The sequence below is a fragment of the Meriones unguiculatus genome, chromosome 3, assembly GCF_030254825.1.
Source record: "Meriones unguiculatus strain TT.TT164.6M chromosome 3, Bangor_MerUng_6.1, whole genome shotgun sequence".
NCBI lineage: Eukaryota > Metazoa > Chordata > Mammalia > Rodentia > Muridae > Meriones > Meriones unguiculatus.
The window spans coordinates 140,685,857-140,705,942 of NC_083351.1; the positions used below are offsets into that span (position 1 = coordinate 140,685,857).

Genomic DNA, 20,086 nt, shown 5'->3' on the forward strand with positions numbered 1-20,086 from the left:
ATGCTGTTTTCTTTAAGCCTCTCATCTCCAAATCACCTATCCATTTCTTTGATCTGCTTCTAAAGTACCCGACTGTATTCTGTGTGTCTTGTATTACAGTCACTGTTTGTATTGCTTCCCCAAGACCCACCGGTTCTTCCCCTGGAGTCACATTACATCAGCTTCACTAATGCATTACCGGTTACATATCTGATGTTTTATTCTAGGCGGCCCATTAAAAAACGAGCCTGGACCCAGGTTCGATTTAACATGGAGGACTGATTGTCTAAGGTTTAAGTACAAACTGTTCCAAGGTGGGGGTGGGGAGCGACAAATATTTATGTTCACATTAAAATACGTATGTACCTGTTGATTTTGTGCTTTTTCCCAACGTTTCAGAGACCCTCGAGCTTTGGAATGACTGAGACGGTAGAGGATGGGTTTCCAGAAATTTCGCCCCAAATAAAAAAAAAAAGCTCCATCAAAAAAGGCTGCTCCATGCAGCTCAAGGAACACCCACCAACAAAACCCAGCTCCACAACCACCGGATTATCTCACCCGCGAGTGAGACTGCAAGGTTTGGGGGCCCGGCTGTACCACTGCGTGCAGCGCACGGGGGGGTTCGAGTCCTCTCGGGCCATCTTCCTCCGCTTGGTTCTGTCCCTGCCTCCCCTGCTCAGGCTTCCCCAGTGCGTCGGGCCGGAGCTTTATAGCCGCAGCCTGGGCGGCTCCACCCGCTGTTTTTCGGCTCTTCTAGGTTGTGTCTGCTACAGCCGTCCGCGAAGATGCAGCTGAAACCGATGGAGATCAACCCCGAGGTGAATGTAGTTGCCGGGCCGCCCTGGGAGCAAAGGGCCGGGCCTTAGCTCCGGCAAGGTAGCTGAGTGGGATCGCTTGATCATTTTCCTCTCTGCTTTTGCCTTTCAGATGCTGAACAAAGTGAGTGGCGTGGCGCGCAGCCTCCGTCCCCTCTCCCCCGGGAGCATCGTCTGAGATGCCTAGCCGGCCGCGCCCTGCGCAGTGGAGGTGGCCGGGCCAGGGCGCCCTCCTGGGTGTCGTCTCTGGCCTGAAGTTAATTGGGGGGGCTTGGAGGTGACTGAGAGATCGATCACGGGGAGGTGGCGGAGGATGCTCCCGGACGGGGACGAGCACCGGGAACAGCCTTCGAGGGCGTGGCGACCGCCTAGCGGACTCTTGTCCGAGGGCTTCGCGTGAGCCACGTGTGGGCCGAGCTTTGTGCTGTGTCACTGCGCGGCACGGAGGGTGGGAGGGTGAGGGTGGGGCGGCGCGGAGGCTCCTCCCAGACTCGGGTGGGGGTCCGTGTGTTTGTTGGCGGGTGGGGAGGATGCGCGTGCTGACCCCGCCCCTTAGCAGGTGCCCATCATTTGTCTCTTTCGGTCTGGCTGCCCTGCCTCCTCTTTGCAGGTGTTGGCCAGGCTCGGTGTCGCCGGCCAGTGGCGCTTCGTGGACGTGCTGGGGCTGGAGGAGGAGACTCTGGGCTCAGTGCCATCCCCTGCCTGCTCGCTGCTGCTGCTGTTTCCCCTCACAGCCCAGGTAGGGTGAGGTCTGTGATGGGCAGGTCTGAGAAGATGCACAGGGCTATGGGGTGTGCCACTACCACACGCTGTCCCTTCTTCCTGTAGGGTAGGGGGATGAGGATCCCACCTCCTAGGATGGGAGGTGCCTGCATTCGTGGTAGCTATTCATTGGTGCTCCTATTGTGATGGCTATTATTGCCTCTTTGCCTTCAATTTGGAAGAGGAGACCGTTAATTCTAAGTCTTATTTTTCCAGTTATCCCGAGAAAGAACACCTACTCAGTCATTTGTTCATTTATTTCTTTACTCATCTATTTATTATTTCCGAGGTTTGCTTCCACTTGAGGATGGCCGTTTCCTTTTAAGGGCTGTAAGGGGTCAGGTCCCTGTTTGGTTCTCAGACTCTCCCCTAGCTGTAAATTGAAGAGGACCTGGCTTGCCTCTTAATTCACCACCTCTCCACCTGCCTTTCTGGTGGATTCAGGATTCTCCACCCTACCCCCCAAAGCAAGCACACTGTTGAACCTGCCCTTTAAAGCTGAATCACTGGTGCAGAGACTCTTATGAGTGGCCGAGTCTACTTCTCTGACCTTGTGGCTGGGATGCAGTAGGTCTTCTTTAGCACAGTTATGGAAACACCTTGCGTTTTCTGAAGCAGTCTCCCCTCTTCCACTGTTCAGAGGTGACTGTGACTCAAAGGCTGGGCATCAGACATAAAAAAACAAAACAGTGGGCTCTGTGTTGGCTTGCAGTGCATGGAGTCCCAGTAAATATGGCACCATCTTGTCTCCTGTTGCTGTCAGTTGCCTGCTGATTTAGGAGGGGATGGATTTGGCAAAACTTGGAACCATTGCTATTTCTGGCACTACTCTAAATGGGATGAGGTTAATTAAATACCATCCTGAGGGCAGGTGCTCTAGAAGCATTCTTGACCAAAGCCAAGCTGTATGGAAAGTTCCAGACCTTTCTCCCAGCAGAGGGTCTAGTTTGAGTTCAAGCATATGGAGTGGAAGATCTCAGCGCCTTGTCTTGAAATGGAAGCTGCTATTGCTGCCACTCCATGTCGTATTGGCTTCCTTGGCTGAACCAGAGCCGCCCGCCTCTTCCACTCGAGCATTTCCAGGGCCTGCTCTTCGGAGGAACCATGATGACTTGGAGGTTTTGAGCAGAGCTCAGGCAAGGCCTCTGGGAGGCAGTGGTGCAGCCTGTCTGCCTTGAGCTGCTGGCGTCATTTGGCAGCAGATCTTTTTAGAAAACGTTTCGGTTTGGTTTGGGACCACTGCTTTGCTCTTTAGCTGCAGTCCAGTCTGTCTCACCGAGTACCCGTTCTGCATATGTAATGGGTAAAACACTGAAGAATTTTGAATGGGAGATGAAGCTTAAAGTTTGACATCCACCCACAAGCTAGTTTAGCAGACAGTCTAATCCTGACTCAGCTTAAATTGGGAAAACCTAAATGAACAGCTTGATTCACTTTGTGGTGGTGAGGTAGTTGCAGACATCGTCTCCATTCGAGAACTCAAGCAATCCTAAAGGGCAGTGCTAGTCTGTTTTAAAATGGCAGCTGATCAGCCTTAAGAGGGGTGAAAACCCTTCACAGTAAAGAGGAAGCAGGAATATCCTAAGGTGGAGTTTGAATTCATCTAGTGGGACAGAAAAATCTTACTCCTCTTCCAGAGCCACAGAGAAATCACATACTTCATTTCCACGTACAGTAGACACAAGGCTACTAGAATCCGACCCGTGCTGGCTGGCAGGCTGTGTGCATTCTGCGGGACATAGGAGTAGGTGTGCCTGTGGCTGTAGCACCTGCTTTTGATTCGCAGGTCCTAACTTCTCAGGTCTTCCAAAAGCAGTGGTGAGAGGAATGAGCGAGAAGCTTGCAAAGCTTTGAGAAAATCTCCCATTCATATTAGTAGACTCTCCCCTTGACGGTTGCTACTCTGTCCTCTGGTTAGACCGCCTCTCGTATTGCTGACAAGGATAAACTAGTGCCCTGAATTCTTTTTACAAGGTGAATTTTTTTTTTTTAATTAAACCATAGTCCAATCCTCCCACCAACTGTCTTTAACTTTCTAAAACAAATGAGAAAGGACTCTTGCATCTGCTTGCCCCTTCCAACAGTTAAACCTTGCTTAAAGACTTGCATACAAATGGAGCAGTTACAGAGTAGCGACGCAGATGCTGGTGTTAGCCCTGGGTGGTGTTCAAAGCTTGATTAGGAGGAGGCCTGTATGAAATACAGTCATTGTTCTGTCCAAGGGAGAAAACCTTGAGCGGAACTGTTTCCGGATTTCATGACACCCCATCTCCAGCTAAAGGTTGCCGCGTTGTCTAGACAGTCTTGGTCAGCATCCAAGGGCAGTTGCCTGCACTGCAGCATCAGGGAGGAGCCTGGTGGCCTGCTGGGGTGTGGGAGGGAGACTTGAACAGCATCTAGAACCATGGCCTCTGCTCATGGTCACACATCCTACAATGGGTCTCTTCAGAACTGGCTGGGCTGCCGTCTGCTTACTTTGCATTTTCATTTTGAGGTGGAAAGATAAAACATTTCCTCCCTGTTCACAGCATGAAAACTTCAGGAAAAAGCAAATCGAGGAGCTGAAGGGACAAGAAGTCAGCCCCAAAGTTTACTTCATGAAACAGACCATCGGGAACTCCTGCGGCACCATCGGGCTGATCCATGCAGTGGCCAACAATCAAGACAAGCTGGAGTTTGGTACTTGCAGCTTAATAACTTGGTCATCTGCTATTTCTTGAAATTAAAAAATGTTTATTGGTATGGGTGCATGACACAGCGTGTCTGTGGGGGTTAGAGCACAGCTTGGTGCACAGAGTCCTTCTTTACTTTGATATAGGTTTGGGGGGGACTTCTCACCATCCATTTAAGCTTGCAATTTGGGGTTCAAAGAGTTAAGCCAGCAAATAAGGATCAATAGGTCCTGTCTGCAGTGGTTCTGTGTCTCATGCGTAGCAGCAGCAGCAGACTGAAACCCCAAAGGGCTTCTGCCCACCTCCAGTGAAAGCCGGACAGGTTGTGGGAGAAAGAGGTGTGGGCCCTTAAGCTTGTAGAGGCGTGGGAATTGGCAAGAAGATGTTTCAATCACAAAGCAGTTATGCGTGATTCAGGCCAAGGATGCCAGAGAGTAAGACTTTAGGCTTTGAGAGCTGTGTGGTCTCTGACTCTAGCTGAAAACGGGCCGTAGCTATGCTGGAAGCAGATGGGTGTGGCTGTGTTCGATGAAAACTATTTGTAAAAAAGAAGTAATAGTCGTTTGCCATCTTCTGAATTTGAATGGCTGCAGGTGGCTATAGATTGATTATACTCAGCACTGTTGCTCCTGCAGATCAAATGTCGTCCCAGTGACTCAGATCACTGAGGTAGGAGGATTACTTGAGTCTATTCAAGGCCACTAAGAGACCTTGTGTCCAAAACACATCTAGCTCAGTCGTAGAGTATTTGTCTAACAGTACAGGGTTCTAGGGTTGATCACACACTCAACACATGTATATAAAAAATTATTCTCACTATGATTCTTGTGCTTACAAAAGTACCCTTACATACTTTTTAAATTAAAATGCTTGTTTGTCTGTAAGTACCTAGGTCTGGAAGCTCTTTTTCATATATGGATATGATGAAGCCGTTTTAGGAAGCTCTATCTTGGTCCATCTTTATTTCTTCTAAGAAGCCTTATGGTCCTGGGATCGGGGTGATGGAAGGTTAGAACCATGGTAGAACTGAGGTCCAAAAGTTAATTTGACTCAGTCCTTCTCATGGAGTTAAGAGGATTCCCACCAAGTCCAGGTTTTGGGTTTCTGTCTTCATAGTAATGGGAATCCAGTGCAGGGCTAGGCAAGTACTATGCTTTGGAGTCTTCAGCCTCTCCAGATTTTGAAACAATCCTCACTGAGTTTGTTGAATCTAGAGCTGAAAGTTCACACTGGTCATTTGAAATCAGTTATTCTTGTTATAGCTGGCTTTCTGGCCTTCCATTCTTACCGCCACTGAGCAGTGCCTATCCCAAAGGCAGCCGGCATCGGGCTCTAAGCCAGAGGGCACAGGTCTTCCCATGAGACCTTTGTGCTAATGGCATTCTGTATTCCATTGGCCACTCTGAAATAAAAACCTGGATTTAGGAACTGTTACTAGATTAGAATGTTACTATGGTAACATATATGATAGATGTAGTACCAGGTGGTGGTCACTCATGCCTATAGTCCCAGCACTCAGGGAGGCAGAAGCCGGCGGATCTCTGTGAGTTTGAGGCCAGCCTTCTCTACTGAGTGAGTTCCAGGACAGCCAGGACTACACAGAGAAACTCTGTTTTGAAAAACCAAAAAAAAAAAAAGAATGAATGGATGGATGGATGTTTCATTGAGTTAGGAAGTTGTACAGAGTCAGCCACAGACATGGCAGGCTCTGCTTTTAAGGGATTATATATGATCCCCCCAAAATACATGATTTGAGTATGTGAGATTTGAGAAATGAGTGGGACAAGGATTGGGATGTCGGGACCAGCTAAGAAGGAACATATGCACTGAAGAGTGGACCAGCCTGTCTGGCCTGATTATAGCAGCAAGGAGTGGTTAGGAAGCTAGGCTGTGAAAAGGCACATCGAAATCCACATCCCTAGAGTGGACTAGGTTGAGGTATTCATGGGAGCAGCTGTGCAGAGGCCTAAGTGGGCAGTAAGTGTGCGCCCACTTACCTTGTTCAGTCTGTGCTGACGTGTACATTTTCTTTCTGAAAGAGGATGGATCGATCCTGAAACAGTTTCTGTCTGAAACGGAGAAGATGTCCCCTGAAGACAGAGCGAAGTGCTTTGAGAAGAACGAGGTAAAAAGTGCTTCTGTAGCAATACCTTTAAATGGCTCTGGAGGGCTGCTTACTAATGGCTTTCTCTCTCCTTCTGCAGGCCATTCAGGCAGCCCATGACTCCGTGGCCCAGGAGGGCCAGTGTCGGGTAAATACAAATGCCAATAAGACCTGAGTCAGGCTGTGCCCAGGCGCCCTCCTGTGACACATTTACAGGAATCTGTTACTGCAAAGCAGTGAGCAGCAAGTGTAGCCCACCAAGGCCAACTGACTCCAGAAAACCTTTCTCTTGTGACATTTAGACTTGATCTGTTCCCCTCAATAGTTATAGAAATCTACTTGACAATTGGATTAACTCAGTGGTGGATCCTGTGTTTAGCTTGTAAGAGCCCGTGGGTTCAACTCCAGCACCAAAAAATAAGTAAACCATAGCGTGAACAGACCTTCAAAGGCAGCGATTGTCAGCCTGTTGGTTGCAACTTCTTTGGGGTTCAGATGACACTTTGGGGTCTCATATCAGGTATTCTGCGTATCAGATCCGTCACATTACAATTCATAACCGTAGCAAAATTACAGTTCTGGAGTAGCAACGAAATGATTTTATGGTCAGGGGTGCTACAGTATAAGCAACTGTATTAAAGGGTCAGAGCTAGGAAAGTTGAGAACCATTTAGACTTTAAAGTCTAGTGTCAGATGCAAATTTTAACTTTGAAGCCAGGGCATACCTTACTACAGAGGTCTCTTCTGCCTTCTGGACCCCTCCCCAAGCCCCATCTCCTCCCATTAATAAGCATACTGGACATAGGCCTGCAGAGCTGGCCCAAGCATTCCAGGATTTCTGCCTTGGTGGGTGTAAGTGCAAGCTGTTTGAAGTATATTCCACTTGGCTGGTAAGAAAATTTATTTTTAGTAAGCTGTGTGCTACCTCATTGATTTTTTCCCCCCTGTGGCTCTCTTCAGGTAGATGACAAAGTGAATTTCCACTTTATTCTGTTCAACAATGTGGACGGCCACCTCTACGAGCTTGGTGCGTATCACTCCATTTTGGAATCCAGTGTGGTTTCATGTATTCATTGAGACTTCATCTCTTTTTGCAGCATTGGTATGTGGCTTTCTGGCAGTAGGTGTGCAGCGATTTATAAAGCCAGAACTGTGTATTCCAATGGCAATAGTTAGCCCTCTGTTGCACCCAGATGGCCCTCCTCAGGCAATGAGGAATTGCCCAGTGAATGATTTCAGTGACAGGCCAGTGACAGACTGGCATCAGTTGTAAGGATTCCTGGCACTCCCCACCCTATTCCCTTAGAGTGTCCTCTAATATCCATTTAACACAAGGATCAGTGCCTGAAGATGACCTTGCTTCTGGAAAACAGATTTGTTAAAGATGTGTTTGTCTGAGACAGCGTTTGTCTGCATAGCCTGGGTGTCCTGAAACTCGCCATGTAGGCTGGACTGGCCTCGAACTCACAGAGATCAGCCTGCCTCTACCTCCCAAATCCTGGAATTAAAGGTGTGACACTGTGCCCAGGTTGTAAAGTGAATTTGGACCTGTTGGGCATCTTTTATATTTACGGCAATAAAAAGGAATATTCATTTTATCTTAATGGAGAAAGGCTTGCGGCTGTACTGTCAAAGACTTAAAGGCTCCCAAGGGTAAAGGAGATAAGGCACTCAGCCATGGATAAACAGAGGTTGGAAACTTCCCTGGAGACTGCCTAATTTTTACACAGTTGTTGCCTCCAAAACGTGGGGGTACAGTTCCTCTTATTAGGGGAGCCGGGTCAGGTCTGTGTGATCTTATCAACTGTAGACTAGAACTGTTGGTGACTCCCCCGGAGCACTTGAACCTCATTGCATCCAGTTTCCGTTGTTGGAATAGTAACAGCATTTGGAGGAATCCAAAAATCCTTTCTGGGTTGGGCAGCTACCGTATCCTGAAAGCTGATATGCCTGGCTTCTTTGTTCTAGATGGGCGAATGCCCTTTCCAGTGAACCATGGCACCAGCTCAGAGGACTCTCTGCTGCAGGTAATCCCTGGAATGCGTCTCTCAACGCTGCAGACACGCTTCTTTGAGCTACTTTTGTGTACCGAGCCGACATTCAGAACAGCGGCATCAGTTGTGTTGGTTAATAGCATTCTTTAGGGCTTAAAGATCACTTTAGTCATTCTGTCTGCCTCGTTTGACAGCAGGTGGTTTTAAAACAGGGTTCCTCAAAGAAGCCCTGACTAATCTGTTTCGTGTGCCACCTTTGGTTAGAGTTGGCTTGAAAGCCATTGCTTGGCTTTCGCGTGGGATTAAGGCAGCCATATTTCCTTGTCAGGTTGCAGCGTAACTAAAGAGTGAAATCTCCGTTCTCTACACCTTCCCTAAGCCGTCGAGGCTTCCGGGTATGGACCAGCCTTGTCGGATATATATTACAACTTTTGGCTAGGCAAATTATATGTATTTTTTCTTTCCCCATGATCTACTGGAGATCTATTGGAGAGCAGGGGATTTGGGATCAATTGTCCAGAGACAGAGAGACAGCTTAACTCTTAAAAGAGTGTGTTCTGCTTAAGCAGGGGACCCAGGTTCGGTTCCCAGTACCCACATCTAGGCAGTTTACAGCTACCTCTAATTCCAGCTTTAGGGCAGCTACTATGCACACACCTACACAGGTAAGGGGCTGGAGAGATGGCTTATCAGTTAAGCGTGTGGCAGCGCTGGGCAGAGGCTCTGGCTTTGATTTGTAGTACCCTGTGTTGTCTCATAATCGTGCAGAATCATAATCATGCTCTTTTATTTTTTATTATTTATTTATAAAGATCTAGTACGTATACATGCCAGAAGAGGGCACCAGATGGTTGTGAGCCACCATGTGGTTGCTGGGAATTGAACTCATGACCTCTAGCAGAGCAGTCAGCACACTTAACTTCTGCGCCACCTCTCCAGCTCCCCCTGACGCTCTTTTCTCGCTGCCACAGACACTGGGGATACATACATATCTAGGCAAAACACCTAGATACATAGAACGTTTCTAAAGAAAGAATTAAGTCTTTACAATTAATCCTGCTGGAGGTGACTACCGAAGCCTCAGCTCTGAACTGTTACAGGCCCTTTTAAACTAAAAGCGAGGCTTTAGTGGAATCAGCATGCTGTTACAAAGGAAATTTTGTGTGAGGTATAACTTGACTTGCAGTAGCAACAACAGCTAATCTCTCCCATTGCCCGGCATGCACACAGTGGGAAGTACTAGGGCTTCCTGTGGGGCGGGGCTCTGTGGCAGCTATCCAGTGCTGCTTCTGCAGCATTAAGCCCTGCTAGATAGATGGTCCCTGAATGAACAGGGCTCCCTGTGTCCGTCAGCAAAATGCCAAGAGTCTGCAGGCTGCAGTTCACTGACTCCTGGGCTGGGTGATTTCCTGAGTGAGTTCTGCTTTCTCTTGAGTCCCTCAGTGATGCAGGAAGTGAGGCTCCTTGCCCTCACTTCTAGGATAGGGACCCAGGACAGAGAGATCATTGTCTAAGGTTTCTGTGAAGTCAGTGGTAGAACCGTGGTTCTTGGCCACTGTCCATTGAGACCCTTCTTTATAAAGGACCTGGCTTTGGAACATCAAAGATCTGCTCACCTCACAAACATTGGTGAACCAAGTTATACCAAACCAGGCATGTGGCATAAGAACATGGAGTAAATGAGGAACTCCAAGTTAACGTTGAGTCTGTGGTTTAGAGTCCCTCCCTTACCTCCATCCTTTAAAGCCAGTGAGGGTAAACTGTTCAACTAGGCCTTGGAAATATTTTCTCTTTGAAACCCTTGTCTCCAGCAGGTTCCCTTTGGATACTAATACCATCCCTCCTTTTCAGGACGCTGCCAAGGTCTGCAGGGAATTCACTGAGCGCGAGCAGGGAGAGGTCCGCTTCTCCGCCGTGGCTCTCTGCAAAGCAGCCTGAGTCTTGCAGGGAGAAAACCAGCCGCTCCCCTTCCCTGGGCAGGCCCTCGCAGCCCCGCCCTTGGTCTGCAGCTTTAGCACTTATAACCACAGCTGTCTTCTTGCGTTCTACAGCCCCATGCCCTCCACCCCACCCAGGCCACCAGGGAGCTCTGTCATAGCCACACCAGTGTGAACTTAAGAGGCAAAGCATTTCCCCTCCTGTATCTCGTACCTTACTATCTTGTCTGTAAGTTAAGGCCTTGGATGTGGTTTGTCTGTCCTTAAGAGGAATAATAAAACTTTTCTGCTGGTGACAGTATCAACTGGCTTTTTTCCCCTTCCATCACTCCTCCTCCCCCTGCCCCGTCTCTCAGATTTTGACAAGTGATAGACAAGATGTTTTCCATCTAAAGCAAGTAAGAAAATTACCATGAATTAGTATTAGTTTAGTGTTTAATCTAGACTTTTATTTCTGTGTACTTACATTCCTATACATACTTGTAGAAACTCAATTTTTTAAACGTTCAGTGTAGGTTAGGTGTGGTGACTCAATCCTGTAATCCTAGCACTAGGGAGGTTGAAGCAGGAGGATGGCCATGAGTTTCAGGCTGTCCTGGGTTACCAAATAAGACTTGTCGAAGGAAGGAAGGAAGGAAGGAAGGAAGGAAGGAAGGAAGGAAGGAAGGAAGGAAGGAAGGAAGGAAGGAAGGAAGGAAAGGTTATGAATAGGCAGTTTTAAGAATGATCTCTGTAAGGCCCACACCCAGTTTCCTGTATCATTGATGGTTGATATTACATCATAATCCGTCCTGATAACTTGGTTGAAGAACCTAGCATACTTCCTTGTTTACTGAATGCCATCTCTCAGTTCAGGATCACATGTTACATTGGGCTCCTGGATGGTGGCCCCCTTTCTTAGTTTGATGGCCTAGATTGTTTTGAGCAGGACTGAGCAGAATGAGCAGTTTGCAGCTTGCCCTTGATGTCAGAAATTTTTCTTTTAAGTTTTCTTTGGGACTGTTCATATGTGTGTGTGATGCATGGGTGTGTGTGTATGCTCTGGAGGGTGTGCAGGTGCACGAATGCCTCAGTGAACATGGGGAGACCAGAGGACAGCTTTTCAGGAGTCTGGTCTCTCCATCCGCCATGTTGGAGGCAGGGTCTCTGGTTGCTGTTGCTGGGCTGCACCTGTGAACTTCAGTTGACTCTCCTGTCTCCACTCCACCCCACCACAGGAGAGCCAAGGTTACGGATTCACACATTGTATCTGGGTTTTATGTGGATTCTGGGGATCAAACTCTGCTCGTTGCACTTGGTCAGCTTCACCCACTCAGTCATCTCCCCAGCTCTGATTTGGGTTTGTCTGACGTGTTCCTCATGAATGACTTGACTTACGAGCTTTGGGATTCAAGAGCTGAGTGGTTAAGTGCTGTTCTCCGAGGTTATATAAAAAGTGTCTACCTTCATCTTGACTCATAGTTTTCCCTATTGGACTCTGTCACTTAGCTGAGGAACATCTCCAGGCACAGCCCACAGCTGGAACGGTGACCTTGAGGTAGACAGCTTACAGCTTATTTGGAATTCTGATGCCAGGAAGCTTTGTCTCCCGTCAGTCATCTGCATCAACAGGAACCTGTTGGGAGCTAGCTCAGGTACTAACTGTATTTGACATATTCCAGTCAGCATCAACATTTTTTTTTTTTGCCTTTTGGTAATTCGTTCCTAGGAGTTCTTTGTTTTAAAATACATATTTCACTGTAAATGATGAAGAATCCCTATGTACTTCGTAAAATGTCCCTGAAGGATAAACAACCCTGTGAAGACAAATGACTCCTGTAAGACTAATCCCAGCCACCCAGAAGGCTGAAGTAGGCCAATGAAGTTCAAGGCCAGCTCAAGGCACCTTGGTGAGGCTGTAGTTGTAGTACAAGAATTCCATAGGGGGTTGGAGCTCACACTACCTGTCTTGATTCTCAGAAGAGTTCCATCTTCTGGGCACAGGAGTCCTGACAACCTGGGTCACAGCTGTCTTTGTGGTTTTGGTGTATGTTTATCACAGCATGGATGTGGAGGTCAGGGGTCAACCCCAGATGTTCATCCTTGCTTTTGGACTTTGAGACAGAGTCTCTCGTTCATTTCTGCTTCGGTGAGGGTAGCTGGCCCACAAGTGCCTAGGAATCGCCTGTCTTTGCCTCCCATTTTGCTGTAAGCATGCTGGGATTACAGGCACGTGCCTCTGCATCTGGCTGTGTGTGGTGTGCTGGCTAGTTTCCTGTCAGTTTGACACAAGCTGGAGTCATTTGGAAAGAAGGACATTTAAGAAATTGCCGTTTGAGAAAATGCCCCAACCAGATTGGCCGGAGAACAAGCCTGTGGTGCGTTTTTCATGATTGATGATTGGTGTGGGAGGGCCCAGCTTACTGTGGGTGTCCCCTCTGGGCTGATGATGGTCCAGGGCTGTGTAATAGCAGGCTAAGTAAGCCTGTAAACAGCACTCCTTTGTGGCTTCCGTGTCAGCTCCCACCTCCAGGTTCCTGCCCGAGAGCCCCTGCCCAAATTTCCTGGGATAATGGACTGTATGCTGTAAGATGACATAAACCCTTTCCTTTTCGAGTTACTACTTTTTGTCAGTGTCTTATCACAAGAATAGAAACCCTAACTAAGACAATGTGGGTTCTGGGGATCAAACTGCACTGAGACATCTCAGCCCCTGTTATATTTTGAGACAGGGTCTCCTGTCGCTCAGGCTGGTCTGAGACTTGATGAGGGTGACCTGGGACCCCTGTTCCTCCCGCCTCGACCCCCTAAAGCACTGAGATTACAGACCTGTACTACCCTACTGTTAATGCAAGGCTGAGAGTCAGACCCAGGGCTTCGTCTATGCTGGGCAAGCACCCTGACAGTTAATCGAGCGACATCTTTTCATTTAGTGTTACGATGATAGCGCTTTCAAGTTCCGTATTTTGAGGTCCAGCAAGATGGCTTAGTACCCACTAAGTGCTGCCAAGGACAACCTGAGATTAATGCCCAGGACCCACATGGTAGAAGGAGAGGACCAATTCCTACACACACAGATAAAATAGAAGAAGATTGCCTTAGTTTGGATCTAAGTAATTACATTTTCAGGAGGTAATATGATCATTGATGTGTGTGTGTGTGTGTGTGTGTGTGTGTGTGTGCATGTGTATACAGTGTGAAATCATCAAATCAGGGCAATTAGCATTCTCATCTTCTTAAACATTATTTGTCTTGAAAATATCTTCAAAACCGTCAAAATAAAATATGTAAGGTGTGAACTGTAGTCATCCTGCCTACCCCAGACACTAGAACTTTCTCCTCCTGTGTAATTTTCACTTCTAATCGTCCAGCCTTCCCCTGTCATACCCCATTTACCACCTCCTGCCCTCTGGCAACTCTTCTACTCAGTTGCAATAAGATCAACCTTTTTGTTGTTGTTGTTAAAGCTTCCATCGAGAGCATGTAATATCTGTCTGTCCTTGGCTTCATTTGGCATAGTAAGGGGGCCATTCCTCCCCAGGTTGCTATAAACGGTAGGATTTTATTCTTTCTTATGGTCAAATATTCCATTGTGTGCAGACACCACATTTATGCCTGCCAGCAACTTTTTGAGATCGGTCTCTCTCTGTTCCTCAGAATAAAGTAACCACATCTGTGAGCTGCCTATTAAAAACTAAAAAAAAAAAAAAAAAAAAAAAAACTGTAAAAAGTAAACGTAACAATTGTCTTAGTTTCCCTTCCTGTTCCTGTGACTAAATACCCTGACAGAAGTGATCTAAGTTCAAGATCCACACAGTCCATCATGCTGAGGAAGGCATGGCACCTGGAGCTCCACGCAGCTGTTCATATCACATCTGCAGTCAAGAAACAACAACGGGAGCCTGCTGGTACTCAGCTGGCTTTCTCCGTTTTTTGCCATCCAGGATCCCCTGCCCAGGGAGCAGTCCTGCTCACAGTCAGCATGGCCTTCCCACATCATTCAAGTCAACCGAGATAGTCCCCCACAGGTGTGCCCTGAGGCCTGTCTCCTAGGCAACGCTAGATTCTGCCGAGCTGACAATACTAATCCACAAGGACAGAGGTTTAGATGATTCTAGTTGTACAGAGTTGGGGCTACAGGGATGTATTTTAAGTTCCCGCTTGAGTTAGGAGTCAGACAGTTGGTGTTGAAGTTGATTGAACGTGTCCTCAGCTTGCTTCTGTCTCAGTCACAGAGCAAATAAATTACCCCCTACTACATCCTCATGATTTTCGTGTTAAAATAGACCCTGGGAGATCTGGACCAGTGCTGAGATGAAGCTCAAAACCTTAGGTTTAACCTCTTTAGCACCAAAATAATAAGTAAATAAAACATACTTAAAAGCCGAGAGACATGTCTAGGAAGGGCTAGAAGTTTCCGTCTAAGGCCACCAGTGTCCTTCCGGTCAGACACACAGCTCTGTCCATGCCAGATCCCATTCGAAGGCAAATCCCTCCGAGATGAGGTGATTCAGAGACTTCGGTACCCAACAGGTCCTCCTGATTGACAGCTTGGACTTGTCAAAGAGTTATATACACATCAGCTTATTCCTTTAATTCATTTCTCCTTAAAAAAATGGTACTACTGGTCTTGGGAGGTTGTGGAGGCTGACGAAGGCATCTGGTGCTAAAATCCCCCTTTGAAAACAAATAATCCTAATGTCTAATTGAGTCCCTCGATGAGACTGTTCAGATAATGCCTGGGCTGACTGAAACACACACAGACACGGAGAAACCCCCGAGACAGCTGTCTAAAATGTGTGTGTATGTGTCCTGAAAGCCAGGTGAGGTATTGGTTCTACTCAAGTGTGCTATCCATTTGACTACGTTTTATGGTCTTGGTGGTATGCCTCTTTTTAAGATGGAAGACTAACACGTTTCGGGAAAGCCCAAGCAGTTTGTCTGAGGTTACTCGCTTGGTAAGTGATGTTCCTGTCATTCAAACTAAAACAGATGGGCCTAGCAAAAGATAAGTTTAAGCTTCATGGCCTCACATTTTGATGAATCCTTCCAATATTCTGGCTTGGATATCCCAGTAAAATTCACATTTTTTTTTATATCTTTATTCTTTTTAAATTTTCTCTTTTTTCTTCCTTTCCTTCTTTCTTTTCTTCCTTTCCTTCTTTCTTTCCCTCTTCTTTCCTTCTTTCCATTTTGATAGGCTTTCACTATGTTACCATAGCTGGCCTAGAATTCTCTATACAGAGCAGGCTGGCCTCAGACCCACAGAGACCCACTTGTCCCTGATGCCCTGTATGCTGAAATTAAAGACATATGTTACCATACCTTCCCTTGTATCTTTACTGTGCTTCCTTATATTTAGTCTTTATTACTTTTTAGGTTTATTTATTTGCGTTTATGTGTCTGGATGTGTTTGCCTGCATGTAGATATGTCCACCACGTACATGCCTATTGGAATGAGTTACCGATGGCTGTGAGCCACCCTGTGGGTGCGGGGAATTGAATCCAGGTCCTCTTCAAGAATAGCAAGTACCCTTAACCACTGAGCCACCTCCTTGGCACTTTTTAACTTTATTCATAAAAACACAGTTCTTCTCTGCTTCTAGCCACTGTGCTTATATTTTTATTTCCTGAGATTTCAAGAATTATCTTTATAATACGATGATGTTTTTATAGTACTATATAAAAATATAATCTTTATAAAAATATAATATCTTTATAATCAAACTTTTAATTCTTCCCTCTTCCCACTGATTCCTGGTTATTAATTCTAGAATACTTTTAAGTTTCTTCAGTTTACAGCTGAAACCAACTTCACTTCCTTAGTCTCCAGGGTCGTAAAGGTCATTTGGTGTATGTGTGGGTCACGTGCATCTGTGCGTGTGTGCATGCATGTGTGAGTGCTTGAATGTGTGTAGGCTAGAAGACAACTTCAGATGTCCTTAGGTCCTATCCACCTTGTTTCCTGAGACGGGTCAATCACTGGGACTGTGGGTTGTCTGGTTACGGGGACCCGGGCTGCTCACTGGCTGCCCGGCACCGGGAGGACAAGTGTGCCCCGCCACAGTCACCTTTCCACATGATGCTAAGGATGAGGGCTAGGCTCCGCGGCAAACGCTACCGACATCCTTCCATCTCCCAGGCCCTGTGTTACTCTGTTCTCAACAGGCACTGCTGTAGAACTACTTTATGTCTTAGTTATTTTTACGTTCTCTAAAGCCTCAGCTTATCTGGACCACGCTCGGTTTCCTGCCCGCTCTGCCATGGTACATGGTGAAGCCGTGGCCAATTTGGCAATTCCTTTCTTTTCCCCTTTGAATTGTGTGATCTTTCAAAATCACTGTTTTGTTTACCTGATTGGTTTCTCAACCAGGATTGGTATTCCCGGGGAGACAGGGGTGGTTTTGCCACTGTGAACTTGTGTAGTCAGATTGCCTGGTGTCAAGTGTAGCAGTTCCCCTCAGCAGTAGAGGATGAGGATGGCGGGGCCTTCCACACAGGATTGCACAAGAACACGTGTAGGACTTAGGGCATGTGAGCATGTCTTAGTGATCTCAGTGTGGCTTGTTAACTGTAAAAGGAACCTTTAATCGCCTGGTTTAACTGTTGTCTCAGAGGCTTTCACCTCTGTCTGCTAACCTAGGCCTAGTCCTGGAAGCTTCTAGCCTCCGTACAGTCTGACCTAGAACGTTCTCAGCCTCAGAGGCTTACCCTTTCTTGTTCTTTCTGAACTCTGGCTGGCTGGTTTTCCTAACCTGTTCTGGCTCAGGCTCCTCTCTAAGCCGAGGGATTCAGTCTGCCTTCTCTCAGCTCTCAATTGTTCTGTTTGGCTTCAGACTAACTCCAGCAATCTTTTCTAATCTTTGGCTCCTTCTCCTTCTCTGACTTGTTCTGTCTTCACCTGTGTCTAGCTTATTCTGTCATTCAACCTCTCTCTGTAAAGCTCTTCCAATAAAACTGCCTCCTCCCCGCCCTCTCCTCTGCATTGTGCCTTAGCTTCCTTTTCCTCTCTTTTTGTGAGAGTTGGGAATATCCTATTCCATCAAATCTTTCTCTGATGTGTCGCTTTTTCTGCCACTCAATTAGACATCACTTTCAAACATGGGTGCTTCCTTCTACAAACTATCTTTACCTTCATTGTTTGGGATTGAAGGTTTGTATCATATCACCACACTTAGATCTGAGCTTTTTCCTTACTTGCTCTCTACCAGGCTGGCCCTGAACTCAGATCTGCTTTTCTGTTTTCCTGGATTAATGGCATGTCTGTATTCCAGCAGGATCACACAGACCTAGAAGGTCTTTGGATGTGATCTCTTGCCAGAGCAGCCATGTTCTGGATTAACATTCCTCTACAGTTAATCTTGAGGGCTGAGGATGTTAACACACACAGGTAGTCTCTGACACTGCAGAGTCCGGACAGAGCATTGCCTGAGTGTTAGAATTCGGGACTAGCCTGAATAATATAGCTACATCCTGCCTCAATGTTAAAAAAAAAAAAAAAAAAAAAAAAAAAAAAAAAAAGGAAAAGGAAAAGCTGTGTGTATGTGTGTGTGTGTGTGTGTGTTCACCATGGCTTGCCTGTGGAGGACAGATGGTAACATTTGGGAGTCAGTTCTCTCCTTTGGCTCTGTGGGTTCTGGGGATTGAACTCGGGTCTTTGGACTTGACAGCAAGCACTTTTACTTGCTGAGCCATCCTGATGACCCCAAAACCAGACCTCCTTACTTAGAAGAATATCCTGTTAAAAACAAAACAAAAACAAATCCTCAAAATTCCTAAACTATAGCTCCCTCCCAACCCATCAGTGATGCTCTTTATGGTCAGATAACACATTCTGTCTCCCAGGAGGTATGAAGAGTAAAGAGGTATTCACACTCTTGGGGATAGAGTTTCTTTTTATTCTATCGGTTTTGTTTTAATTATGTGTGAGTGTATGTGTCTGTCAGAAGATAAATGCAGGTGCCCAGAGAGACATCAGATGGCTGCTGGGAACTTAACGCAATCTCTCTGCAAGAGCAGCACATGCTTTTATCTGTTCAACTATCTCTCTAGCCCTGTTTTTTATTTTATTTTATTTTATTTATTTTTTCATGCTCAGCCTACAGTTCTAGTTCAAGGTTAAGGGCTGTGTCTTGCCTGCGATGCTTTTGCTGGAGAGGCAGTGCAGGGCACTGCGTGGAGAGCCTGAACCGTGGTCCCGTGTGGTAACAAGGGAAATGTTTAGTTTTAAAAATCTTAAGGATGAGGACAAAGGCGTTTTTAGAACAGAGCTTGTTCGCGTTGATTGAAATTAAACTATCTGTAGTACTTCTCAGCCATGTTCCTGTAAGCTAACCCAGTTAAACTCATTAATTCACAGAAAAAGACATGAAGAAGGGAATCAGGGGGAGGAATGGCAGAGGAGAGAGAAGAGGGGGTCTGCAGAAGATAGGACTCCAGAGGGCCATATGATCAGTACACTATATATATACATGAAGATAAAATGAGACCCATTGTTTTATACACATACACATAATTACCATTTGCTAAAATATAACAAAAATAGCTCGAATAGTTTAGGTAACAACCACTACCCTAGTATATTTTGCAGGCAGGACAGATTGTAGGTCAAAGGCTTTGTGGCTGGGTTGGTGTCCATGTTTCTCTTTTCACAGCCTGCAGAGCACCTTCCTGAGTCAAAGAGACTAGAATGTAGGGGCGAAGGCTCCCTGAAGGCACCAGCTCTGGGTTTCCATGTTCAATGAGTATCCAGTATGTGGATATTAAATCTAAATTTAAGGTCTTTTAAAAATATTTTTCTTTTATTGAAAATAGATTCTTTTCTCATAAAATATGTCTTGATTACAGTGTCTCCTCCCTCTACTCTTTGCAGTTTCTCCCTACCTCCTCTCCCACCTGGATCCACTCCTTTTCTGTCTCTCATTAGAAAAGAACGGGCTTCTACAAGATAATGTTGGGTTTGGGGTGGAAGCTGAGAAAACTCACTTTAGAGGCAGAAGTTTAAAATACAAGCTTTATTTTCTGCACACGCAGGGAGGCAGCCAGTTTTGGATCTGAGCCGTGACCTCAAAGGGAGACGTATGACAATTTTAAAGGATGGGGACAGGAGCAAGGTGGGCTAGCGTATTGACCAATTGTATTTTGACATAAGGGTTAAGTGAGGGGTGACTGGGTCTTCCAGGTCATCTGGTCTCAGGACCCTCAACTCAACTCTTTGTAGTCAGGTCCTCTTTTGGGCTTTGGCCTGGAATTTAGAGTGATAAAGGAACAAAGGAGTAGGCAATCTTCTCTTTTTATTTTTATTTTATTTTTATTAGTGTTTTGGCTGCATGTATGTCTATGAAAGTGTTAGATCCTGGAGTTACAGACAGTTGTGAGCTGTCATGTGGGTGCTGGGATTTAAACCAGGGTCCTCTGGAAGAGCAGTCAGTGCTCTTAACCGCTGAGGCATCTCTCCAGCCCCTGACTGGGCAATCTTTACATCAAGACAGGCAACACACTTACAACCTGTGTGTCTTAGTTTGGATAATGGACAATGGCAGCTTCCTTCTTTACATCCTTTGCTGGTTAACAGACAAACATGGAACACCCAAAGAAGCAGAATAGAAGTTGAATTCTGGAGCCCGGGCATATGAACTCAGTTTTGACCCTGCCAACAAGATGGAACTTGTTCCTGAGTTTGCTGGACCCAGGAGACTGCCTCCTAACATTAACAACCAAACGTGACAAAGTAAAACATAAGATGAAGCAAAAACTATCATGTGAAGTTGGACACAGAAACCCTGTTGGCTTTTACGCTCTTTCTGCCTCCTCTTCTGCAGGTCCCATGAGCTCTGGGGGGGGG

General features: G+C 46.4%; 1 protein-coding gene across 1 annotated transcript; it reads left to right on the forward strand.

Moving 5' to 3' along the window:
• The first annotated feature begins 594 nt into the window (after positions 1-594).
• Positions 595-10,564, forward strand: Uchl1 (ubiquitin C-terminal hydrolase L1). The gene is made up of 9 exons (XM_021635498.2): positions 595-797; positions 907-918; positions 1,405-1,533; positions 4,085-4,235; positions 6,268-6,353; positions 6,433-6,480; positions 7,293-7,359; positions 8,301-8,359; positions 10,178-10,564. Exons 1-9 carry the CDS (start codon positions 765-767, stop codon positions 10,262-10,264), a joined length of 672 nt encoding a protein of 223 aa, XP_021491173.1. The 5' UTR covers positions 595-764; the 3' UTR covers positions 10,265-10,564.
• Positions 10,565-20,086: the final 9,522 nt, after the last annotated feature.

What these genes read in the sequence shown, in the direction of transcription:
- Uchl1 (XM_021635498.2), top strand. Translation starts at nt 765, where the DNA reads ATGCAGCTGAAACCGATGGAGATCAACCCCGAG. An exon ending in CCCAGGAGGGCCAGTGTCGG is followed by an intron (nt 6,481 to 7,292) that starts GTAAATACAAAT and finishes GGCTCTCTTCAG; the next exon opens with GTAGATGACAAAGTGAATTT. An exon ending in CGGCCACCTCTACGAGCTTG is followed by an intron (nt 7,360 to 8,300) that starts GTGCGTATCACT and finishes TCTTTGTTCTAG; the next exon opens with ATGGGCGAATGCCCTTTCCA.